Raw genomic sequence first — 27,705 nt, 5'->3', positions numbered from 1 at the left:
GCAACTGTAAAGCACGTTGGTAACTTCCACACCCTGTGAAGGAAACAACACGATAAAATGGCTGTTCTCTATTTGTCTGGCCACATGTTTCCAATGTACAGGGCCATGATGTGGTGGGATGGTTGTGACAGGCTGGGATGGGATAAAGAAACACTGTCGTACAGCTACATTCCCCCTCTGAAGCTGCTGCAATCTGTCTCCTGAAAACTCTCTGTAGTTTCGGGTGTTTTTTTTATCCATGGCGCAATCATGGGAGAGTATTTGGCCGCCATCAGTTTTATCCAGATGGTTATTGTACAAGTACCAGTTCCACTGTATCACTGATCTTTCGGATTAAAGTTGAGAAAAAAGAAGCAAACATATGATTAAGAAAAGCATCACTTATCTAGAACAGTCTATGTGAAATATAAGAAACAGAAAGAAAACCATTTTCTCGGTATTAGCCAGTACATATAAACATACACACACGCCCCTCTTTGTCCATATTTCACTTTTCTAAGTTGTCATAAATTGTGCATCCTGTATTTGCAACAGTATTGCACACATCGAGAATTTGATCTGTCTATCATAATAAAACGCCCTCTTGGTTAATTTTATGTCTTTGCATGCAAAGTATTCTCCCTGTCTGCTAATTTCCGTTTGAATCCTATGTTTATTTATAATACTTGTGCACTATCAGCTGCATAACTTACTGCTGCACAGGTTGGGCGACCCATCGTGAATACCACTGCCTTGCAAAATTGCCGAGAAGAGGTGCTTCATTGTGCAATCAATGCAAAGCTCCCCTCAGACACTGCATACATTCACAGCTAACAAACTACACTGTTCCACTGATCAGCAGTGAATAAATGTATATAATTATAATGCATGGATGATGTCCTTTTCTGTCATTCTCGTTGTCTCTCTCCACCCTGCCCTGTCTTCTTCTCTCTCCTCGCTCACTATGCCGCTTATTGAAATACAGAAATATGGAGACTGCAGATACAACAACTGGCAACTCAAGAAATGACTTTGTAATCATGAAGAGACAATCTGAGTGGTAGACTAATTGGCAGCTAGTGGGAAAACTGACTTTACATCTCGTACTGCCCCAAGTTGGAAGCCTTCTGCATTTCCTTTTCCTTCCTTTCCTTTTGTTCATTGCAACACTGATTGTCGTAGATAGTCTTTGTGCTTTGTATAATGCCCATCTTTGATGTAACTGGAACTCACATACAAAATGTGGCTGTTATACATAAGCATGCTAGAATACAGGCAGGGACAGTACAAGCATGCACAAAATAGTCTTTGAAGGATTTTTTTGTTTGTTTTTCTTCAACATTTACATGCACCACTTAATATCATGTTTGGCTGTGTACACTGAGGACTGGATTTCACAAGCATTCATGATCTCTCCTGAAAAGCTTCTTGATAACTTCACAAGAGCCCAGTGTAAAAAAAAAAATCCCACAATTAAAAAAAAGGAAAAAAAAAAACCTTCTCCCTGCAATCTGATCTTTTCTCGATGGTTTTAATGTTGAACACTCCTAAAATGTCTCCTCTTCCTCTTGCAGAGCTTCATGTTAAATAGTCGGCTGGAAAGACATATTAGTGTGTCAAGGATTTTCTTAGCCACTGGAACAGTTCTTCCTTATAGAGCCTTTGCCACCGCACATTGGCTTCCACTGTTTCCACAGCGCGAGAGAAAGAGGCAGCAGCTCCCTCTTCGTAACTCTTTATAAAGTTCTTTAGCTGTAAATACAAGTGAACAGGTTAAATTTGCAGAAACTAAAGAAAGAAAGTAAGCATTTCCAGGGCACACAAACAAGTCAGGCATTTAGGACAAACCTCCGCAATCACTGTTGAAGTAAATGTAGTATCGTGTAGAAAGATTTATTAGGAAATGTAATAAGACAGCAGAACGTCAATTAGATGTGATGCAGTTGCTTCAAATTGCACTGGAAGATATTGACATGTCAGTGCCGGACCACATTAATATCATTACCTCCTCCTCTCCTGCAGCCCAGCTGCTGCACTGCATAGACACCTGGGTTGCTCTAAACTTTCATTGCTCCCTAAGAAACCAAACTGGGAGCACTGGAAATGCTTCTAATTCGGGTTTAGGTGCAAATATCAGCAGAAGGCGGCCCTGATGCCCTTTGGTTTTATCAAGCTTCACAACAAATCTATTTCATTTTGATTTGCAGAACCCTTTTGATGATATAATACAGGCTGGTTGTTTAGAAAAGGAAGGGATGGTTACAGTGTGAAGAGAATGGCAAAATAGCAGGTGGGCACTCATTTGATGATCTTTGAATGCTTGAAACAGATTCCTTCCCTTATAAGAAAACTTTGATCTTTTTCCAGCAGCCTGAAAAGGCCCCTGTTCTGTTCTTGTGTATACGCAAATTATAGCACTATCACCCGGATTATTGTAGCTGACACGTGTGTGTGCTTTGAATTACTGTTCTTTTTAAGGAAGAATTGCAAGGCTGATCTGCACAGTAGGTTGCTGGTTTTGTTGACTTGTATAAAATCAGGTGGTTTTAGCAACACTTATTCATAACTAGTTAATTTTTGTTTCCCACTGCCGCCAAATTCACCTTGTTTATTTAAATCTAACTTCCAACAACATCTCTTTGTGCATGGGCTCAAAACTGAAAAGGCTGATCCTGCAACTGTCTCGTTCCCACCACAGTTAAAAGCATGGGAGGGACCTGGAAACTATCAAATCAGACTTCACCTGATCTCTGTACTTTTTATACCAAAATGTTTACAAGGCCAGTGTGTTTTAGGTGAAGTATAAACAGGCAGCCTGCCAATACTATCACGCAGGTGGAAACTGAGAGTACAGAAGGCTTCCTTGTGCTGGGCAGATATTCCATCTGGCCAACACTGTCCTTCCCACCCGGGTAGCTTTGAGGAAACCAGCTGCGGCGCTTCCATAAGTTCCTGAGGCCACTAGACTTGAGTGCAGACAAATGGTTGGCCACAAAATATCATAGCACAATCAGAGTTCAATTAATGATGATTATGCTGCATAAGAATCATTCGATCCATTTGGGGTAATGCTGAGCAGCTGCTAAGCAGAGCATAACACAGCCGCACAACTACCTCATTCAGGGCAGATGTTACATTAAAATGAGAAATCTTTGCAATCTAAATAAGAAGTACTTAGCATTTAGAACAAATTATTGTGGTGTCATTTGGCCAGAGTATGGGGTTAACGGCTTCTCTAACATGGAAATAGTGTAGGCAAAAGAAAAACAGAGAATCATAGAATCATACAATGTGTTGGGTTGGGAGGGACCTTTAAAGATCATCTAGTCCAACCTCCCCTGCAGGAAGCAGGGACATCTGGCAGCTTTTACTTTCAACACTGGGGTTTTCTAGGGCTGCACTCTGCACCGTAAAGTAATGTGGATAGAAAGATTTCATCTTTAGTTTCTCAACCAATAGTCAAGAGAAAAGAAGCAAACCTACATCTCCAGCCAAGCACAGGGAAGTGCCTGCACTGCCCACCTCCTGACACCACCACCTCTATGCACTCGGCTGCCTTTGCAATTTGCTCCTCATCCTCCTGCGACTCCAGCTGAGCAGCCAGAGCTCCCGGAATACCTACACCTTAGTGCTCCTGCCCTGCTCCCTTCTTACAACAAACACAGCCTGACGTGCCAAAAGTAATTTAAAAATTACCTCTCTTAGTTCATCTTCGGTATTGAGGAATTCCGTGACCCCACTGATAAGTTTCGAATTCATAAATAATGCTTCTCCATACCTGCAAGGGCAAAAAGAAGATGCACAGAGGGTTAGTGCAAGTGCCAGGCCAGCTGAAAATTAGAAAGCCGTCTTCTGTAAGCAAGGGAGAAGACATGGGACTGAGTCTGGGGATCCAACGAAATAGCACTGGAATTGGACACTGGTATTCCAGTGCTTCACGCTAAAAACCTGGACTGAGACCTCCTTCTAGGCCAAGCTATTTGTAGTTAACTTTTAGTTGGATGCTGCTAAGCAGAATGGGCTTAACTGCAGCTGCAGCTGAGAGCTCCAGAAGAGGAGAGGACCAAACCACAACACCTCATGCTTAATGAAACAGCTTGCCATGTAATAACACCAAGCAGCTCAAAATACAGGTGCTAAAGAAGAAGCAGAGCAGCAACTATGGAGAAATATTCTGAGGAAATCTTCTAGCTGTACCATTAAACCAGACCTTTTGAAGTGCTGCAGCTTTCTCTGCATTTTTTATTCATACACCTCATCTACATTACAAATAGCCTCTCGATAAGTGAACTGAATCAAATTTTCCTGTTCCAGAACCTGATAATTAAAATAAATAATACTGATAGAGAATAATACTGCTAAAATAATCCCCTGGGCCATGATGTAGCATCTTCAAAGAACCAACCTGGAATGAAAATTTGAAAGCTTGGTCAAGGCCTATTTAAAGGGTAGGATATTCAGCAGCAATCAGCAACGACCTTCTGCAGGTAGTTGCTTTGAAACTGGCCATTCAAATCCTACTGTTCCACTTGCTTTTCCAGAAGTTTTTTTCAATCCCCCAAATGAAGAATCTACATCACTTCTAAGATTAACCAGACGACTACTCAATTTTTGCATTTCACGTTGGAATAGCTTGTGGGTTTGGTTTTTTTCAAAGTCTCTAGCATGAAGAATATAACTCAACTGTAAACCGAGAGCAAGTCTTTTGTTCCAGGTAGATGTCATTCAGCATAGCAAAAGGCACTTGACAAATAGTTGTCCTTATCTTTATCTGCACATACATCCAAAGCAATATCTAGCTAATCTGAACCTGACTGTTTTCAAGATAGGGAATCCAGGTCTCCTGTCAGACAAGTGTAAGTAATACCAATGGACCGCTGCAATTAAGTTTATCTGGGGGAACAATTCAGATCATACCTTGCTTTTACAAGCTGATTTAGAGGAGGGATTCGAAATTCGAAGTGAAACGAACCAGTACAGTCACACCTTTCTGTTCTGCTTCTATTAATCCTAAACTAATTACCCTTAAATGCTCAGGTACCGTAAGCCACAGTCCTTTCAAAAGGGAGAAAGAAAGAGAAAGGGGGAGTGACAGCCCCATGGAAAGCGAGAGAAAGAGGGAGAGGGAAGACAACAGTGTTTTCTTTGAGAAAATTCTGTTTTAGGGAAGGTGTACACTGTGTTGCTTGGTACCTTGAGCTTGTGTGAGGGAAAACACAGTTATAGGTATCAAAAATCCTACTCCCTTACCACTAATAACTGAGTTAATCACGGATATTTCAGCAAGTACATCTCTTTTTCCAAAACTTCAGTCACACTGACATATACAGACATCCAGAGGCAAACGCCTCCTATGGGAAGGATGGATTTCATGGTCCTTTAAGCACGTTTAGGCTTTCTAACAAAGCCCTTTATTATTACAGTCTCAGCTTAGTCTCATAATTGACTGCTTGGAAAATTGGAAGCTCCTCTTGATGGGGTCTTTTGACAAGGTTACCAATCCACTTTACAGAAGTGACCTCATAAAAACAGCTGCAGGGATTTTATTTTTCTTGCAGCCTGTACCGTAGCCACGGTGCAAACAAGCAGTAGCAGAATTCCTTCCACTGAAAATGATACCTTCATGAATTCCTGTGCTGATTACTGCCCATTATGTATACTTGGTAAAAAGTCAGACACTAACAGCAATTTCTAAATGGGCTCTGGTGGCAAAAATTCTAGAAAAGCCACCTCTCAGAATAGGTTGACAGAAACCTGTTTTCTATTTCCTTCACAGGAAAGACAACAGCATTGCAGAACCAGGACCTTACATGCCTGAGCTCGCTGGAAATATCATCCTGGAGTCACGGGCTCTCCACCTGCTCCTTTACTTCTGGGGATGTGAACCTCCAATGTCTCACATTTGTACAGGCTTTGCGCCCATGCGAACTCAACTGGAGAGGCAGCATAGTCAATTAACTTTGGACAGATGCAAATGGCTTCCCAAATATTGTCAAATTCCCAAATGTTGGCAAATAATTCAGCACTTGAGAATGAAGGGATTCTTACAGGCAGATGTTGGATTAAATTTTCACACACAGACACACATGTGCACACATGATGAAAATGATTTAGGAGCCAAGGTAGCGCACGCTCACGTAACAGGAATTCAAGCAGAGTATTTTCAATTACTGTTTTCAGAATTTTATTTTTGATTTCTTATGAAAGACTTGTTAAGCACCTCAATTTCTCTAAGTGACCTTTGTAAATGGGATATGAGTGATTTTGAAGACTTTATACATTATCAATACCTTCTGGACAATGTGAATACAAGCATACTGTAAAAATATAAAGGGATAACAACATTTTGTTGTCATTATAACTCTTTGACATGCTGTGTTTTAAAGTTAAAGGAAACAGCATTATAGTATAATTTAATCACCCTCAGCTATTTCATATTACTATCTCAAACGTCAACACCTTTTATAATAAATTCAATGGAAAATGCCATTGAGATACCACCTTATTATCACCTTAGTATTTTAATTTTAAATAAAATTAAATAATAAATTATAATTGTAGAAAAATGATGCCTTGGGACAGAGTATACTTGAACTACAATTCTGCAATAAAGCTTGCATTTTAAAAATGTACTAGTGTGGCAAGCTTAAATCAGAAGCCTAATTTTGCATTCTATCATGTCACTGTTTCACTGAACATTAAGAGGCAAAGTGTTAGACTAATTCCACCCTCTCAAAGTCCCCCTTAAAAGGTTTTAATCTATAATTACAAAGTTATTTTCAATATACATCACATATGTAGAGCTTGCATGAACTATTTAATTCCACTGCGCTGAATCTTTTGGCGATTGATAGAAACTCAACTGGATGTGCCTTTCAGAAAAATGCAACTGCGACAATCCTTTTGGTAGCTCTGACTTGTGTTTGGGGATCAAAATTGAATGTAGATAACATAAAATCAGTGTTGGGCAAAGAGACAGACTCTCTGTTGTTTTCTCCTTATAAAAAGGACAGTAACAGGCTTTTGATGAGGCCTTGCTGATTGTTAGGAGCTCAGATCACAGTGATGCATTCCAAGCCAGTCAGATAAGTAAAATTCAAATTTTAGGTGAAGTTAAGCTATTTAAAATTAAAACGCACAAAAAAATTGGCATGTGGCATAGTTTTCTATCTCTTGTCCATTTGTCTACACTGCTTAACCTTGTCCACTTCGAAAATCACAGGTGTTAGCTAGGCTGTCAGACGAACGTACTTGCTAAGGCAGGACACAACTTCTGCATATGTGTTTGTAGCAATACAGATTTTGACAGATTTATGCCTAAACTCTGTATAAATCCCTGGAGGAACCTGAAAAATTGTTTGCTATTGGGAGCATAACTAACTGCGCTGGGTTGCGTAATAGTAATGGGTCTGCCATCCACTTTCTGTGTAAAAGTCCAGTTCCTGGAATAATCATACCATAAGCAGAGGATTCGTAATTTTTAAACCCTTCAGCTTTTTGGAAATTGCTTTCAAAAAGTATGTTCCTACAATATAAACTTCCAAAACCAATTCCAGCTCAAACCTATTTTCTCAGCTGAAGTTCTTCTAAAATCCCACTATACTATAAAGTATTATCCAAACCAGCATGAACAACTTTTTGAATCTTTAGGGAAGTTGCAGAGTCTCCGAGTTTCCTTGACTCTTCTTTTGATGCCATGAAACCTATACTAAGTTTGTACCTGTATTCATCAGGCACTAGGATTTAGTTGCTTAAATACAGCATCTTAAATATACCATTTTGAATATTCTGTGGTACACTAGATGGCTCCTCAGAAGAGCAGAATGGAACAGATCTCCAATACTTTTCCTGCCAACACCATGGGAGTGGCCTGGCATGGGGTGTCTGAAGTTCTTGGACACCTGCCTTCAAGAACTTGAACCTCATCCGAGTTGTAGTCCCATCTAATCTGTCAGTATCAGATGAGCTGCTGTGAAATCTTTCAGACGCTCAGGCTGTCCCTAAAGAAATTTCTCATTCACCAAATTAATATCAAAATCTTCATCAAAAAGGATTTTAAAATGTTGACTGGGCTTCTGAGTAGGAGCACATCGCGCTTGTTCAAAGAGAAAGAGAAGCAGGTATAAGGAACAACCCTGTCTTCATCTGTTCACCTATTTTTAATTCGAAATGTCGCTCCTCTATTACTTGAAACTCACCTGAAACACAGAGTGGAAGGAAAGGGGATGACACTATATTAGCATCCTTTTGAAAATGGAAATCTTTCAAAAAGGGTTTAGGGTTTTTTCCCCCAGCTGCAATAATGTTCTTGAAAATATTTTTTTTCTATCAGACTTAAAATCAGCAAAATTCCTTTGGGAACTGCTGCTTTTTTATCTGTGTAAAAGAAGAACTGCAGCACTTGACGTGCAGATAGAATTCATTATCATAAGCACAGACACAATACAGTAATAGATATATATACAGATGATCGCTAAGAGATACATGTTTCTATGCATGTGTGTGATAATCCATGAATAAATGCATTTATGCCTCATATGTATGTATTTCGTATTTAGAGACATCTCTATTTATGGATTAGAAGAGAATGGACTCGATTCAGGAACTCACATGAATACATACATACACAATACTTGCAGGAATTACATCAACATAAGAAAATGTAAATAAATTTAGACTTCTTATCCTTACCTAGCGTTTAATATTTTCCATTTTTCTCTGAAAAACTTCCAAGCAAGATCCCTTCCATGTGGATTTCGAGCTACGTGGATTATCACATCAATTGCATCCTGATCCAGGACAACTTCTGAGTTGAGAGACAAGTTCAAAAGCCTAGTGGGAGAAACAAGGAAAAAAAATCCTATTTAGTTTCACCAACACATAGTCTAACAACAGCAGATCAGAAAATTCCCAGAAAAAAAACCAAAAAAACAAAACTGCCAAATAGCGTGTTTAAGCCTCCAAGTGAGTTCAGTGGTTTATTTCTATGATTCCAAAGACACATTCATGAATCAGAAATATCTTGATGCAAAAGGATTTCAGTAAAACCTGAGTGGAACTTTACATGCGCATTTGTATGAAGTCAGTAAGATCAAACTGGTCAATACATTTAAATAAAGGATATGCTAACAAAAAAATAACACCAATTATTATAGGATTTCAAACATTTCCAATGAGTATGGGAAATCTACAAGTGAAAAGACATAGTATGTGTCAGTTTTCATACGCATTAATGCAAAAACATAAGACAGTTTAAACTGTCTGTTCAAAGCCTGCGCTTCAAAAGCAACATTCTTTCAATTAGACCAAAGCTCAAGTGATGATCCATAAATGTTGTAAGTGATTATTGTTAATGGTTAGATACAGATATAAAATATTTTTATACCTGTTGAGCAAGTTTCTGTCATCACTGCAAGTTAAGGCTTCTAATAATATTTTCTTCTCAGACACTGCTGTGGTGGAATGAAATTTCATCCAAATAAACTCCCATACGTCTTCATCCATCAGTGAAACTCCTGTACAGTAGACAATGTCTCTCACATTGAGTGGGATTCTACAACAGAAATAAGTAATAGTTGTGGTAAATAAGCAGCCTCCTGATACTGGAAACAAAGTAGGAACATGACTACATTTGTAAGACTCCAAAATTAAAGTGCAACAGTAATCTTTTTTTTTTTTTTTTTTTTTTTAAATTAACATTTGCTTCTCTTTACTGCCAACAAAATCTTCCAGGCCATCCTAATGGATTTTCTAATGGGTAACACATGCTTGCCACTCTTTTCATAATGCTGTCACATTGTCAGGAGACTATAAATTACGGTCATCCAGTTCATCAACACATAATGTGCCACATAACCTGCAGGACAGGTAACATAAGCTTTCCAAATTAGCACAGGATCTTATCGCTCTGTTGCTGGGCTCTAAGCCAAATCTCCTGTTCTTGTCTGAAGTTTTAGGAGAGGAGCTGATCAGACAGAAACTCCTCCTTGCTTGTGCTGTGAAGCACTCCATCTTCATATAGTAACATTCAAGTAAGGAAGGATGTACTGAGACAATGCTACTTAAAAATGGTGTTTTCACGAGTGAAGAAAATAGAAAGATCTTTTCATTTCTGCAGTATACTAGTACCAGTACAAAACCAGCTATGCCATAGGATGATTGTGAGCTGTCACTACTGCTCAAGTAATATAAACTCAGATTTCATTGAAATGAAAGCTTCTTAAAGCTAAAATCAGACCTAGTATAGGATGTGCCTATGTACCATTTTCTTCTATAAAAGATCTCAGCCGGGTTTTCAATTTCCTGTCCTGCTTATGTTTCCTATACAAGCATAGAAGCTGAAACATTTGTGAGCTAAAGGGGATTCCTGCAGACAAAGCTGGACATTACTCAGAGAAATATGTTTCTGATTTGCAGGAAAGAATGCCCTGTTTTTGTTGGTAAAAATTATACCAAAATACAGTTCTCTATAGTTACTAATAGCTGGGCTGAAACACCTCTGCAACTTCATATGCAAGACCTCTTTAGAAAATCTGGAAGTACAAAAAGCTCCTGTCAGTGTCTGGGCAGTAATAGAGTGGGACAAAGAATGAAATTACCTCTGTAAAATCTGATATCAAATCTTACACAACACAGAAAGAAAAGGTTACATCAATACTTTAATTACAAGACTTCCATCAAAGTCTTATACCATAGACCAGGCTATCCCAGTCAAGAACAAAGAAGTTCTTTTACTCCCATCTATTCATTCTCCAGAAAAAAAAAAAAAAAACCAAAACACTTTCTTTCACTGAAATTTTCTATTATTGGGCTCTGTGAGCTCTCTTCAGATGATCTCTTTGTCCATGTCTGAGTCCCTGGAAAAAGAATCCAGTGTGGCTTTTCAGCATTTCAAAGTCTTGGTTCTTCTTCAGCACTTCAGAAGGATGTAGGCAAGGTAAGAAACCATATATTGATGACTGTGAAGGGTTACAAACTGTTGTTCCTTCTATGGGGTTAGCTGGTCCCAACAACTATGTCGGTTTCTTGAGAAAAACAGTAAAAGGAATAGGTAGCTAAATTAAGGCAAAACTCTGATAAAAAGGGCACTCCTCCTCCTACTGGCTGAAGAACTTTGGGGAATTAATGCCTGCTGCTTTTTTGTTATGCTTTTTCTGAGTAGTAAAAAAGCCCTGAGGTTGAGGTTTTATTCATGTTCTCTGGCAAGTGTAGTCATCAGCTCAGAGGGGGAATCTGCAGGTTTAGATGCAGACAGTCACGTGAATTTTGCTTCTGCTGAGCTGACATGGCTCAGGATAGTGCTGCTTCTTGGAGATTTTTTAGCAGAGTCCCCTGCTAACAGAGCCACAAAGGGCTGCCTTGACTAGTGCTGAAGTATTTTGCATTAGACGGAGACAAACCCAGACATTTATTCAGGAGTAAACTCTCCAAAGCAAAACTGAAAGGGTAGGCAAGAGAAAAGGAATCCATTTTAAAGTTGCTAGGAATATGAAACTTTTAACTATGCGCGGCACACACCAGCAATATTGCCTTCTAAAGCAAAATCAGTGGTGCAACGTCTCCTGTCTGCCATGAACTGCTTCCATCTGGCCAGGGGAGATTGGTACTACAGTGCAGATCCTGGCACGGTTCAAGGTCTTACCATTTCTTCTCCTCCCACCACCAAATCGCTGCATGAGAACATGCCTGTCCCGAGCCCTGCCAGGCAATCAGCATTGCTATGGCTATGACCACACAGCTCAAGCAATTCCTAGATGTCACCGACATACAGATGAGACGCAGGTCTCAGGTTCCTCCCTCTTGAAGCTTCCCATTACCTTCTTAGATTTTTTTCCCTCAATGATCAGACCACCTAAAAAGGTTTGCACTCAAAAAAGTTAGTATTTCTCCTCAGATTTGCCCAGGATCAGTAGGTTTTGGCTTATGTATAGTCTATGCAGCTGTTTCTGTGGTCCTTGTAGAACTGCTACACCAGGACCAAAGAAATCAGAAAATCCTTAAAGCTGATCAGATCCATTAAAAGAAATAGTGTTTAAACATACATGGGCAGTAAAGAAAAGTTGTCACTTTCACTAGCCTTTCCATATTACTGAGCTTTGATTCTCAAAAACTGAGTTAACATTAGTAAATTTTGAGTTTGGTTGACATTTACAGAATTATCCATGTGTGCTAGGTGCTGAATTTCCATTTCACTGTAATGGAATTTGTACTTCTTACTTGAAAGTCTATCATTAAGCCCTTGTTGCGATATTTCAAACATTAATGAACATCAGCAGTTTATTTTTCCCCCATTTAACCTTTCTTTCAAAAAGTGCATGCAAAGGAAACTGCATATAATTGAGTCTAGTGCAGAAAATTAAGACTACATATTTAAACACAGGAAATCAAGACATGCTACAATTAACGGAGCAGATACTTAGGTGCTGCCTTTGTGTTGGTTTATATTAACTTAGAATGAGGCTTAAAGTTTTCTAAATAACTGCAACTCTCTCAAAACTTCGGGTCAGCAACTACAGTAACATAAATATGCAGCCATATACACATACACTGCACAGTACATGAAAGTGGTATTATAATTGTGTCTTGATTTTGGTACACTAGGTTATTTCTCCTTAATGCACAACTTCCTTACCAGCTCATGTCTCTTTTTGCTTTTAATTTGGGATTTAATACACTGACAGCAGCCATATGCTAAACCAAAAGGACTAAGGGATGCCATCCTGACTGTGGGACCAAACAACCCGTTGCCCCAGATCTGTCTTATCATATGATAGCTGAATATGAAGAACAACTGAACCCAGTCAAGCATTATTTCAATGAAGGAAGAACTTTATATCTTGATAGACAAACACTAAATCATTTTTTTAGAAGCACAGATAGTGCTGTCTGAGCTTTGCCGGCAGAAATACTATCTTTGGTTTACTGCAAGAGATGCGACTTAGACAACAGATACTCTAAGGAACTATAAGGCACCTGGAAAAGGTAATTCTATTTTGGTTGATTGCCCCATTATTTCAGGTAGGAACTGTGTGCTGGAAGGACTGTCACATTATTTCAGGTAGGAACTGTGTGCTGGAAAGACTGGGAAGTACATCAACAGCAGAAGTTCCTAGAAGTGTAAGTCTAACCCCAGAAAGGTCAGCATTCCTCACTTGTGAGGTTTATGTCTTTAATATTTACAGTAAAACACATAAATTCAATGGGCTTTCCCAGCTACTCCATCTTTTACGTTCTAAGTGTCAACACTCACGATTTTAGCAGCAGTGCGGTCAGTAACCGCAGGATCATTTGCGTGCTCTGGGAAGGAAGGAGGCACCGATCCCATGCCCGTAGCCTAGACATCACCATGTTTCTTGCTAAGAAAACTCCATTGCCACCAAGTCCATAACAGCACACTTGCGGTGCTGCAGCAACCCTACTCAATATCATCCAACCAATTTTATAGCTTCATGGAAAATGTTGTTCTGAAACTGCAGTTCCAAGGCACTAGATCAGCATGTGGAATGTTTGCCCCCTGCATTAATGAATCAAGTGAATAAAAATTGCCATTGTCTCAGTACCGCTTAGGTAGTAACACTGCAGAACGTATCCCCTTGTTACATTAAACTTCGTCTGGGCCTTCAAGGCTGCTCTCATTTTTAAAGGGCTAATATGATTGATGGATACTTCAGAAGAATAAAGATTAACTTTTGAAAGCATCACTTTAAATGTCTTTTATTTGAATACTGATCCAATTTATTTAACTTTTATTTTTCTTGCTTAAGAGATACGATGGTGAGAATGAAATATGTAGCTAGCAGAGCTCATGTTTAAAAATTAAACACTTTGGGAAAAAAGTTAAAAATTAAACAGTGAGAAAAAAATTAATTAAAATCGCGCTGTGCCTTTACAGGGATTTTTTTTCAAGAGTGAATAATAGAGCTCTACAATGAGCTAAGAATAATCTTCTAAGTTATAATTAATTGGTACATACTTGCTCCTATTTAAAGTATGTTCTAACAATTGGAGATACACTTATAAAATTGGACTGTAATTATTTATCTTCTGGGCAAATTGTGTTCTAATTTTTTAAAATGTAATTGCACACAGTTTAGACATTTCTTTGATTAAGTGACAAATTTCAATATCATTTAGGGTACTATTTCACAAAGAAAATTAATCAGAAACATTATTCTTTATTTTTGCAACTATTTAACATTTAACTTAAGCCTATTTTTCTTGATGGCTATATTTATAGTCTTGTTTAATAGGTTACAAGGCTCAGATAGATAAGAAATAATGAAGTATTGGTACTTTGTTGGCAGATGTGTACTACAGATTGTGTTATAATGAACAGCACGACACAAAGTTTATTTTTTGAAGATGGCAGTCCCAAAGCTTATACTCCTGTTCTCTATTGCAAACTCCAGGAGCCATGCTGCTGGCACCACCGTGCACACGGAGGAGGGGAGAATGCTCTGCCGTAGCACACGCTCGGTCTGAAGAGAAACGGTGGAATTTCCCCTTAAAAATCACGGCACAGAACTGTGATGGGCTTGACATTCAGGTGCCTGACACGCGTTGAATTCAGGGGATATTAAACAGGGATGTGGCTACTCAGGGCATCTGTGGTAAAGCCATGAACAGATGCCAGGTCTCCTCAGTCCCAGTCCTGTGCTTCCGAGCTTCAGGCATCGCACGGGTCTGACTGAGGCAGGCAGAGAATACATCATCCCTCAAGTGATGGCTACTGCTATTGCTCCTTCCCCTTCCGACAGCAGATATCCCACAACTGACCACACGACTAGCACACTCCAGCTCTTCAACACTGATTTTAATGACTGAGTGGTGAGTTAAGCACTTCTTTGTGAGACTAATCTCTGAGTAGATATGACTTGTTTTGCCCTTTCTGGCAAGTTTTTGCAACAAAAAATATGGTCCTTTCTGTTCAATCATTTTGCACGGTTGTGGAGAGACCATTCCTGAGGGAGAAAATTGGAGACAAACCTATCTAACTTCTAAGGATTGCAAATTAATTACTGCTAATCCGTAATTGCTTTATATAGGGTCATTTTATTGTGATCATACACTGAAGTCAGAAGGTAAAAATGTTACCTGAACCAGCTGCCCCATAAAGCCCAGTTTTTCCTTTCACAAGACAAAACCCTCTCTTTGCAGACATCCTCCCCAGATGGTCTTTCAGAGCACTAACTCCTTGATTAACTCATGCACTCAACAGTGTTTTCTTCCTCCTTAAAGAGTTTTATTGACTTGAGTGCAAGATTCTACTCAAATGTTGTAACAACCTATTAATTAGTTAAATCACTTCAGCAACATTGGCTGACATTAGCTGGCAAAGCTCCAGTAACATTTCAAAATGCACGAATAGCTATGCTTGAATTTTTTCAGTAATTAAAACTTCTAGGGGTTGAGAACCCAGAAGAAGGGATCCATTTTATTGTTTTACATTTATCAGACATTCAAGTGTGAAAAAAAATGAAAATAACTCTCATTTTTTCATGTTTGCTGCTAATGATTTCCAAAAATAGCTCGTGGGCATCAAACCCGCAAAAAAGCTAGTGCCTCTTCCAAGCAACTAGCAAAAATAATTAACCTGTTGGCCACATTCCCACAAATACTTCTGTAGGTGGTTAAACTTAAGTACATTTATAAATTGTAGCATGACTGTAGCACTAGTGTGCCCATGTGAAACAAAACAACAAAATGATGTATCTCAAGTCATTAGGGAAATAAGGGAGAAGGTAAAGGGAAAAAAAAAAGCTTTGTTTGGAAAAACATTTGATTTTCTATCACCTAAGCCAGGCTTCATTGAAATGATCTCAATTAATGACTGGTAATTTGTTATTTACTGCATCCTCAGATCTATGGACAGTTTCATTTATAGACGTGTTACAGTCTCCTGTACACTCCTGCAGTGCAATTTGTTTTTCTGGTGGCATTTCCATTGAGTAGTTAAAGGTCCATCCAAGTAAGCACACTGCCAATTTAGGCAGGTGGATCGACATGAATCCATTGTTCCTTGCAGACGAAATACAAATTCTGCACAAACAAGTATGCAGATTTAGTACTCTCAAATTAGGCTTGTTGGTTACCACTGTCTTTGTTCAAATTACATGATGGAAGTCATCTAACTTGATTACTTGCACCTTTCTTAAGACTGATAAAGAATTAACCAGTGTTCCTAACAGTCACAGCAACAAGTCTTTGAAATGCCAAACAGAAGTCACTGGTAAAGCTCATATCCACATTATTACATTTAAAAAGATTAAATGAGGTAATTTAGTACTAGGATGCAATCATCCAAGGTCCCGATTTCATTTTTTAGTAACCGAAAGTGGTTCATCTGTAGTGCAAATCCACACACAGATGCGTTCTGACTTGAAACCCACAGATTGAACAGAAAATTCACGGCATATTCTCTTTTAAGAGATCTCTGGCTCCACCTCAGCACCCCAAGGCTTCTCAGAACAACCTGGATGACTAGAGACCAGAAGAGATTCAAAATATCCGGATTTGCATTCAGGATTGTCCGTCAGTCTCTACTTCTCATTCATGAAGACAGACAAATGCAAACTTCATTAAGCCATGGGCTACAGAATGGATGCTGACTTCAGTCTAATTCAGTGCAGCATCCTGAGAAAAAAGTATTAGAAAGAAGCTAAGTATTGAACATTAGCTCTACTTATCAAACAGCATAGTGAGCTTAGCTCCATCGATCAGAGTAGCAGATTGTTATCAACCATAAGGTCAGCTTAAGGGGTGCAAGGACAAGAGACACCAAATTTCCAGACATCAGAACGCAACCCTCACTTTACACAAGTTTGATGTGGTAGAATATTGGATTTATAAATACTTAAAGGGTGGGTGTCAGGAGGATGGGGCCAGGCTCTTTTCAGTGGTGCCCGGGGACAGGACAAGAGGTAATGGGCACAAACTTGAGCATAGGAAGTTCCACCTAAACATGAGGAGGAACTTCTTTACTTTGAGGGTGGCAGAGCACTGGCACAGGCTGCCCAGAGAGGTGGTGGAGTCTCATCTCTGGAGACATTCAAAACCCGCCTGGACACTTTCCTGTGCAACCTGCTCTAGGTGACCCTGCTGTGGCAGGGGGTTTGGACTAGATGATCTCCAGAGGTCCCTTCCAACCCCTACCGTTCTGCGATTCTGTGATTTTCCCATTGTTTTCAATTGATGATATCTGTGAGGCAGTATTGCAAGTAAACAAAATTGATCAGAGTGCTTGTGACAGAAGGATAATGATAAAAATAGTAAAAACTGCATTAAACCTAGAATCACCCCAAAGTGATATAAAGCCCAGATTAATCAAATACATTTACTGTAAGTTTTCTAGCAGTATTGAGGCAATTAATTAAGGTACTTTGTTTCCATTTAAAAGACAGCAACCAATAAACAGCAATGGTTACATTTCTGAAGAAGGAAACAGAGCAAACTGAAGTGGCTATGACTAGCCAGGAGATTTCCAATGGGTCCAGTAACACCTTAAAAGAAACATCGCCACATAATTGTGTCCAATGCAATACTATCACCTCCCACTGCTCACTGCTGCGTATTAGCAAAAGAATAGCATCACCACAGCTCTGCTAACAGAACCAGAAGACAAGCACTGCCTTTTCTGCTGAAGGCAAAATCAGCTGTCTCACTTCAAAGCAGCGCGCTCGCATGTTCACGTGTTCACGCTACCCTGTCTAACTTAGCCGCAAGCGAGCACACATCCACAGTCCACTCTGCCAGCAGAAACGGGTATGTGGCAACCTGTAGCTGATGGATGGTAACAGCAGCTGGAAGAGAATCCTGCCTGTACCCACAGAGAGGTTTGCAAAAACACGCCTGTGCCTGTGGATGAATTATGCTTTGAGCCATCACAGCGTCTATCCACATGGAACCCGCTGTTATGATATCTCCTGTCAGGAGTTTACAGATTGCAGCTCTCCACACATTCTCTCCTGGGCCTCAGAAATACACATTTACTCAGTCTACCCAAGGCAGAAAGTCTGAAAATGCTAATCCTCTTAGAAACATGTATTTCCTTCAGAACAGATACACAGTGAAGGTTAAAGGGGTTAACAAGGCTGATTCTCAAGCTTAGGCAGGCATTGTATGGTAATTCTGCTAATTTTTTTAGGCTGAACCACAACGCTGTTACATCTAAGGAGTGTGAATAATGTATTTCTTCACACATGAAAGACCTTCACAGGGATGAGCTCAGTTAAATGAAGGTAGAAGCAAACATCTTAATTTTCAGCCAACAGTAGCTTCTCTTGTACAGCATTCTGCTGTTGACTGAATCCCAGTAACCTTACATACTCAAACTACAAGGGAAATTTCAATGAGCTTATACGTTTTCTACTAGGTTTGTATTCTTCCAAACATCAACATGGAAGTTTCAAGGGTTTCCATTGCTCCAATACAGAAGTAGCATATATCCCAACTTAATGGAGTGAAAAATGTTTCCCTTCATATCAAGTCAGAAGTCAACGCAGACTTTCAAGCAAAATGTGCTGGAGCCATCAGCAATTTAAAGAGAGCAAAATTACTTAAATTCATTTATTAAAAAGACAGTAAGACATACCTTGAAGTCTAATCTCAGATTTTCAGCTGAAAGAAATAATCACTTCTTTTTTAACAATCACAAGGATTTAAATATTATATCAATTCCTAGACTAGTACAACCAGATGTCTCCTTATACATGCCTTTTCTACATGTGACGTGATGTGTTTGGTTTGCCCCTTGTAGAGCCAAACTTCTTTTTTAGAGTTATGTTCCTTGTTTTAGCATCATGTTTTGCCCTGCAGAAGCAGTACTAAACAATACCACCTAAAGCCCTTCGCATACTAAGTCATCCTGCCTCCCTCCCTCACATGAATGCTCTCATCTTTAGGTTGGAAAGCTGTGTTATTGCTCTTGCTAATGAAATAAATCCCAGTGGCTGAGCTTCAACTAGAGGAGGAAAGTGCGTTGCAGTGTCTTAATACTGTCCCAAACACCTCACAGATAGGTCATCGGGGTGGTCTTCTGCGTGTGGCAGATGCAGGGCTGAGGGACTAAACTGCAGCTCTACCACAATCTCAGAACTACTGTTTCAAAGGAGGTTGAGGAGCAGGTTCTCTGCCAGCTCTGTTCGAAAAGAAAAGGAGCAGACCTTTTCCTGCCTCAGTGACACTTTTGAAAGGCATCTTTTGCAAGAACCCCCAACTCTATGATTGCCATTTACATATTCATCTGATATAGGTATCTTGCCACCTGTAGTGTCTGACCCTAAGAGGGCCCACTCTGTCTTCACAGTTAAGGGGCTCTTCACTCAGCATAGTGGCTGCCACCAACTTCATTTAGAGGTTCCCAAAACCCCTTGTAGGAAGTGTAACTCCAAGCATCTGATTCTGCCCTGTGAGCCAGGCATCTAAAAATGAAGCACTGGAACACCTAAGTTGCTTTAGAAATTCAAGCCTTCAAGCCTTCCATTTTCATGCACAGAGGCTAATGTTGTAGATAACATGTCTGGTGTTTTTTTCTACTAATTCCATAAGAAAATCTGCAGTGCTACAGTTGGAAATCTAATGGCTTTTTTCCAATAGCGCCGGAAACACAAAGAGGACCTCTGCCTTTGTGCTAAGAATGACCATTATTTTACTTGGTGAACACTGGCAAATTACTTGCACAGTAAAGAACATGTAATTACGAAGTACAAACAGTAACTGATTATTATGATTATTTCAATCCCCTACAGTGAAGAGTAGATGGTAATTAATTTCTGGACCTACCAGACTAAATATAATTACTAGAAACCACAGCAACTGTACGCATATGCTGGTAAAACAGTGTTAGATATTACTGTATTTGTTTATTACCCAACATTTTATCCATAATTAAATGCTACAAGTAAAAGAGAAAAAACATTTCAAAAGAAATTCTAAAAAGCCATAGTTTAAAAATGTGGCTAAAAAGTTATGAATTTTAGCATTTGTAAAGTATTATTAATTGCACACTGTTATGCTTATTTGAACTTTAACTGCAGTAACCACCAGGGAATCAAAAACTTCCTTTACATGATTTACTGCCTGTGCATTTATGTGGTATTTAATATCACATATTAATTTAATATTACCCTAATTTCGTATTGATTAGAATCTTGGGACACAAACCTAATTCCCTAGTCTCATTTTGGGGTCTACTGCTTTGAAGAACGCGTGTTCCTTCCAACACGCACTGCTTGTGAATTAGCTCATTGTATAAACATCTCGTCTTCCAGACTAAGGTTCTGGGGAGGGGATGGGTGGAAAGGTTGCAAATTAGCCTTTGTTTTTACTCTCATAGTCAAACTCAAATTATAGTGTATATAAAAATATCTCTGAGCTCTCTGGAACTCTATCTTCGTGCTCTAGCTATACAAACCCATGGAAACCACCAGGCTTTCTGCAACGCATCAGTCAATGTCTTTGTTCTGTTTCAGAAGAGGGAAGGGGTTTTAGAGTAGTTTTCAGCAGATACAACTTTACTCATTGTGGAGAAGGAGTGGAACAGGCAAGGATACATATAGTTTCTGTACCTGTCACCAGTTTTCCTCACCAGGAGCTGTCGGAGAAGTCTGGAGAAAGATGAGCAGCACGAGTTTCCCCTTCTTTGTGAGGAAACAAGCTCTGAGGGATTCCTATGGATTTGGAGGTTTGTAGCAAATTGACAAAGAGCTGTTAAGGGCATCAAACCGAGCAAAACACTTGACTGATGAGAAAGAATACAGAATGGCACCTGTTGGATGTGGTCTCTGCATCTATCTTGTACTTACCTACTTGCCCTTTGCACTTGAGCTAAAAGTGCAAAAAGAGGCAGAGGCACAACTCAAACACTATGTTAATTAAACTCTTATTGTAGAATCATCATCATTTTCTTGGTGTAAAAGCAGGGAAAACAGCCTCTGCTTTATTTTCAGGCTTCAGTCTGAATTGGTTTAAACTGAGCAAAGGTGATATGAGGTACCTCTGATGCAGCAGGAATGAGAACATTCCCGAGAGAACATCGACAGACCCCGACAAATGTTGTTACTGTGAAACACAAGCTGATTTTATGTCTACCGACCTGCTATTACTAGTAATCTTTGCAATGCCGTTTCGATGTAAGCAGACCTGAAATGAGTCTGCTCATACGTTAGTTACATTCAATACGTGAGGCCGCTCTGAGAACAGCAACTGGTAAATTCTGAACAAATCCTATAATCATAAGAAATAAATAAAAACATGCCTCTGTCCTCTTTGCAAGTTGTAACCCGATTTATCAGCTGACTGCCAATCTGTATTTTGTAATTAAATTATTGGTTGCAGCTGTTTTTCAAAACTGCAGTTCCTTTGGAGAAATGCACTGCTTTAACTTAGTAGCTATTCTCTTCCTCTGCCCTGCTGTGACGCTTTTATCATAATACTCGTCATAAGCTGGCAGCCACAATCTTGTGCACCCAAGAATGGCTAAGATGAATCTTCAGATGGCTTCTTAAATCCATTCCTTTCCTCTTTTGCTATTGTTAGTAAAGCAATAAGCTATTTTATTTTTTGTTTCTGATGCCTCCTTCTTCAATCCTGTTGGAAAGGATGAAGACAGAGGGTAGGAGAAAGCTTTGCAGGGTGACAGCTTTTAACACTGAATAATCTACTGCTGTGCATGCTAATAGATGGTGCTAGGTTTGTTTAACTAGTTCTGCTAACAAATACCTAAGCAAATTACTTTTGCAGATTGTTTCCAATGATTCTTTCTCTTTAATCCCCTCTTTGAATAGTTTCATACTGATTGGTGCTGCTGACAATAAGAATTCATATAAAATCCTGGGGTATATATTTTGTAGTAAATATATCTGGTACCATCTTAAACAATAAAACCCTCTCCCTCACACACATCTTATTTAAAGGTATATAGTCATAGTTTCAAGGTTATTTTTTTTTCAGAACTTTCAAAGTCATATAGGAATGCGATTTCCATTCATGCTCAGTTCGTGGCTGGTTTTAAAAGACACTCCGGTAACTATGTAACTGAGTATGCCTGTAAAGGATTTTCAAAAAAAGACAGACAGACATATTTTAATTGCAAACAAACACCCAATTGATCCAAAATGTCTGAAAAATCCTACATGCCAATATGTCTGATACTTCTGCAGAGCTAATACGAGACTGGGACTACAAATGTAAGACTTTTTCCCTTCTCTTCTTGTTACTTGAAAGTAAAATATTTTCCTTTAAACCAAAATATCATGTGATGTACTTATGTAAATACTTCTACACCCACATTCCACATAATCAGAAAATCCACCATCCTTTCTCAAGAAGCCGTGGTCTTAACCTATACTCTGTACTTACTTCATTGTCTATAGATCATTACTTGCTTAAATATTTGTATTTTCAGTAATTTAACAATTCTTAGACGCTTGCCTTTAAAAGATAAACTTCATACACCATCCATGGCCTGTGTTGCCTTGCCTCAGCTGAATAAACCTGCATCTGCACAGCCTCACTTACATATTTGCTGTCAAACCACTACAGCGCTGCTAATGCTCAACATTCCAGCTACCATATTATCCCCTCTCCGAAACCTTACATGAGCTTTCCATGTATTCCTGAAACACATTAATTTTCAAGTCTTCACCCTTAAGTGCTTCATAACATTTCCCTCAAATACATTGTTTTGTCTCCTTTCTTACTTCTCACTCCTTCTGCCTCTAACCTCTCTCACTTCTTTAATCACTTAGCATCTGCTCTCTTGCCCAGACACAGGCTCCGCGTTTGTCTGCCAACGCAGTGTTCACTCATCTTTCCTCCTTTAAACCTCTCCTTAAAACCCATCTTCTTGCCTTCCAGCGGATAATTACCTGACAGCAACTTATCAGGAGTGGGCAGAGGCTACACGGGTGTCCCCTTCACCCACTCACACATGCAAAGTCAAACAACTCACTCTGAAGCCCCACAGACATGTTTAAGTAACAGCCAGTGACCTCTGCTTCCTCCCACAGCACTCTGCAGAACGGGGCCCTGCGGATGGGGGTGGGCAGGAGAGGAAGAGCATGCCAGCTGTATGGCCGCCGAGTAAGAGAAATGGGAAATACACATTCCAGTTCTACTTACCGGTTCCTATTGCTAGAAATCCAATCCGAGATTAACGTTGCAGCCTGCTGGTGACAGTGTTTGTTACCGAAGCTACAGGACAACATGATGACTTCCCGACGCAACTCTCTGTCCAAATTAAAGACAGCAATAAGGCTGCATTAATGAACGTGTTTGAATGTTTACAAAAAGGCATTTCTCATAACAGTGTCAGCAACTGATAGTTGGGCAGCATATCAAAGATAATCCGGCTACACAAATCTCAGGGTCAACTTAATGCCTACAGCTCTGCAACAACTACAGAAAGGTCAGGGACCAGAACCAGACACCATTTACACTTATGCACTCTTCTTGACCTCTGTGGTCACACGAGTACAAGTTTTTAAATATCCAGTGCAGTCAAATATTAAATCAAGGCTTAGCAAATCATGTTCTCCAAACTCAGGAAAGAGGAATTAATCTCACAGCATCTTGCTGCTCTCCCTCTAACCCAGAAACGAAAAACAGAAGGACAACAGAGCTAGGAAAGTATGACATGCTAAAGATGACATCAAATTTTAGGAGAGTGCATTATTACAACTATATCCCGCAAACAAAGAATAAAAAAAGAAATATAACAGTACTCATGTTGGTATGATGCTTGAACAAGCGATTTGTTTAAATTGTTAGTTGGCCATCCAAGCTTGAGATACATTGATGCAACTTGTCTTAAAATATACTCCTGAGGGGAAAAAGAAAAACATATTTAATGTTAACATTTAATTTTTATTTGAAATTGAAATACTACTGACTTTTGAGGTTTTGTCTCCCTTTTTACCAGCAAATAATGTCCGACTTGCCAAAGATTTTGATTTGCATTTAGCAAAGCACCATGTCCACGTATAATCCTCCTTCATTGCTACAGTGAGAAGTAATCTACAGAACAGCTATTTGATTAGATGCCTAGGACAAGACAATTTATTGTTATAAACCCCATCAATTTAAGAAGAGTTTCTTACATGCTATTTTGAACTCACAATTCATGGCTGAAAAGTTGCAAGAGTGTCAACAGCTTAACTTCTACTCTGTGCCAAATCTCGACTACACTGTGCATGTTCACTTTTAAAAGAATATTGCTTTAATATCCATAGCCATGGCAAAAATGTTCTCTAAGTACAGTCAATTGACTTCAGAACACCAAACAATGTGGCTGCAAATGACCTTTGTGCATTTAATGACGCTATGTTTTAAATTTAGGTTCTTGGTATGCTTAAAGAACAAAACAAGCCCAAGATGTATTTTAGCTTACTTTTACTTTTTACACAGGAGACATAATTGTATATTCTGGCCAGTTGTGAAGAAAACCACTGTCACTGTATTCAGTGTAATCTTTTGTCAGTGGAATTTACCAATTTGAAAAAGAGAACTGAGTTATAAAGAACCACATAGAAGAGCATATATTTTATTATTGTGGATGCACGGGCATGTATATGTGATGTCAGCATAAAAGGAGATTCATGGTGCAGCTTTCCCTGGCAGATATGTTATTCTGTGACTAAAAAGGCTTTTTATTTCCTCTGCTATCACCTCTGCTTTCAAAGCTCTCATCAATAGTGATAAAACACATCCCAGCCAGGAATTTTACAGGGGTTTTTTATTAAAATTGTGTTTTCTTTACAGAGCCATGTTTAAAAGTGAAATAGCAATGGCAGACGCGTAAGAATTTTTCTGTGCAGTTAATAACGGACTAAACATGCAAGTTATTTCCACATCATTTTATATTACGGCTCTGGCTTGCATGTAGGCCCACACAGTATGTTCATAAAGAAAGAATCTCAATGTGTCTTTATCACCCTGTAGTATATGTTCCACGAAGATAATTCTCCATGTCAGCAGGTAGCGTGTGTGTGTATGTACATATATATATGTGGGTACTTCTACATATGTAAGTACATCCAGCTACCTCTAGATTCCTGCTTTCTGTGCTTGTGTGTCTCTGGACACACATGTACAAGCAAATGTATGTTTAAGAAGAAAAAAGCACCTTTAAGCATTTCAGGCTTTAGAGAGTTCCTTCATTTGAAGGCTCATTGAAAATATGTAGACTATATAAAACTCTTAGTGAATAAAAAAACCCCAAGAATTTATAATTGTCACTGGCTGCAATCAAATCCTGCACACTTCATCAAACATGCTTCAGCGTAGCTAGGACTTTTTTTTTTTTATTTCAGGTAAAATGTTAAAATGATTGTCATGTCTATCTTAATTATCTACTGCTAGATGTTACTGCTGTCCCTTCGGACCCAATTATGAATGGGCTTTTGATTCAATGGTATCTAATCCTTGTTAATTAAGGTAACTGCATTGAATTCACCATGGCTTTTTGGATGAAATAATGACTACAAATCTTTACTTTAATTGCACGCATCCTGTTCAGTTGTGCCTGCATTTGGTGTCCTTGCTGAGCTTGGGCATCAATCTAAATATCGCCGTGGGGCTCCTCAAAAGAGAAAATCTGGAAATAGATTACTTTGGCTCTTTTAAGTGAAATACTTTATTTGTCATAATATTTTAAGGAGGGATAATTACCTTTCCTTCTACTAATCATATATGCCTCAAACAACAGTTATCACTGTTCAAATGCAAATGAACCAAAGCTCAACAATTGCTATGTTTAAATAAAGAACAACTTGGAAGAAAGCTAATATCCCTAGGTCATTTACAGTATCTAACTGGGGAATAGTTCAGCTCTTGGCAATGAAAGGAGAGAGAGCAGGAGAAAGAAAGAAAAGAAAGGAAAAGGCAGGGGAGAGAGAAGGAATGAAGGGCAGAAAGGTGGAAGGAAGGAAGGAAGGAAGGGCAGAAAGGTGGAAGGAAGGAAGGAAGGAAGGGCAGAAAGGTGGAAGGAAGGAAGGAAGGAAGGAAGGAAGGAAGGAAGGAAGGAAGGAAGGAAGGAAGGAAGGAAGGAAGGAAGGAAGGAAGGAAGGAAGGAAGGAAGGAAGGAAGGAAGGAAGGGAGGAAGGAAGGAAGGAAGGAAGGAAGGAAGGAAGGAAGGAAGGAAGGAAGGAAGGGAGGAAGGGAGGAAGGGAGGAAGGGAGGGAGGAAGGGAGGGAGGGAGGCTGTATCTCTTACATTGAAGATGTTGTAGTTTTCTGTGCGGTCCAGCAATTTATCTAGAGGATAAAGAGCTCGGCTGGCAGCATGCCAAGGCAGAAAATCCTTCTCCTCTGAAAGGTATCTGATAATTTCCAAAGGAATATTCTGAGGCAAATAACCAGCTCTGCAAAATAAAAGAAGTTAGTATTAAGTTGTTTTTGCAGAAGATACATTATGAGGCAAAAATGACTTATTTTTTTTTCCAAATGAAATTAAAAAAGGCAGAAAAAGACAATAAACTCATCACATTATAGTGACATAAAAGTCAACCTTATAAAAAAAAGCAACTCGCAGTCTCTCCCAACACATGTGCGAGCATACTTATGGGATGAAGGAAGGCATGAAGACACGTGAAAGAAAACTAGACAAGCTATACCTACTTTATATGGATTCATGTGGCTATAAAAGACATGAACAATAAAAGCAAAAAAACAAAAGGAAGGTGCTGCTTTGATGAATTGTAAGATAGAAAGCTGTCTGCATAAAACCAACAACCCACGGCATTTTGCTTCAGAGAACATTTCTACTGGCCATGGGTAATTGGGAAGAACTAATGGAGAAGAAGCATCCTTTAGTTTCACAGTTCTCCGCACTCGTTTCTCTCTCCTTTAGAGTTGCCTTGTCTTCTATCCACTGTAAGCCATTTTGGAATGACTTACGTTATTAAACTGAAGTGGCATTCAGTGACATCACTTTGGTTAAGGATATTTCACCACATTCCATATAAAGCATGTTTTTTCAGATGTTCATAAATCAATCATCAGCTAGAATTTTGCCCCATTCTTTTACAGTCATAAAAGACCTCTCCCTGCAAAGGAAAGAGTTTAGTGGGGTTTCAGGCAGGCTTTTTAAATTAATAGCTTTACAAGTGAAGTGCAATACAGACACAAGCATTTTAAAGCTGCTTTTTAAAACTGAGTACTGGAAACATCAAGCGTTAGGATTTGCTCCCATTTTCTTTTTCAGAACAGCATTTTTTCTTAACTATCCAGACTGCAGAAACAAAGTGTAACCCTGTGGGTGTGAACTTCCCAGAAACACACAAGTCTATTCTTCTCCTGATGCATGTGTTTAAATCCCAAAGGAGTTCTCTACCTGCCTGGAGAAGAGATAATGATTCTATTTTCATTAAACACTTAAAGTCGGCAAGTTGAATTCCACAAGCTTCACTTTAACATAGGCTACAGTATGACATATCTTCATAGACTATTTTTTCTCCTTGTTGGTTGCAAATATTTCCCTTAATTTCCATCACTGTCTGAGGAAGAGATGCAGGCATATAGCAGAGAAAGAAAATTACACAGATTATTATGGAAATGAACCAATACATACATGTTGATATAAATTTTTATCTCAGTTGTAACAGCATATAAAAACTACTTTGCTGAAATATTTGAAATAGATTATTCTTTTTGGTACGGGGCAAACCCACGCAAGTTTCCTTGGGAAACCACCAATGGCTTTTATTGGATAGATTGCCTCAGTGGGAAGAAA

The 27,705-nt window shown here is 39.1% G+C and overlaps 1 protein-coding gene across 1 annotated transcript in view; it reads right to left on the bottom strand.

Annotated features, from left to right (window-relative positions):
• Positions 1-1,545: 1,545 nt before the first annotated feature.
• TRHDE (thyrotropin releasing hormone degrading enzyme) overlaps positions 1,546-27,705 on the bottom strand; it is a 219,852-nt gene continuing 193,692 nt past the window's right edge. Inside the window, exons 13-19 of the mRNA XM_074573378.1 lie at positions 26,188-26,335; positions 23,700-23,797; positions 23,098-23,205; positions 9,365-9,532; positions 8,671-8,811; positions 3,676-3,757; positions 1,546-1,731 (exon numbers count right to left, since the gene is read on the bottom strand). Coding sequence (XP_074429479.1) covers positions 1,588-1,731; positions 3,676-3,757; positions 8,671-8,811; positions 9,365-9,532; positions 23,098-23,205; positions 23,700-23,797; positions 26,188-26,335 — 889 coding nt within the window. The 3' untranslated portion in view covers positions 1,546-1,587. The remainder of the gene's footprint in view (positions 1,732-3,675; positions 3,758-8,670; positions 8,812-9,364; positions 9,533-23,097; positions 23,206-23,699; positions 23,798-26,187; positions 26,336-27,705) is intronic.

Source organism: Larus michahellis, chromosome 1 (genome assembly GCF_964199755.1).
Source record: "Larus michahellis chromosome 1, bLarMic1.1, whole genome shotgun sequence".
Classification (NCBI taxonomy): Eukaryota; Metazoa; Chordata; class Aves; order Charadriiformes; family Laridae; genus Larus; species Larus michahellis.
Note: the sequence above shows the minus strand (reverse complement) of the source record. Positions and strands in the feature narration are given on the sequence as shown.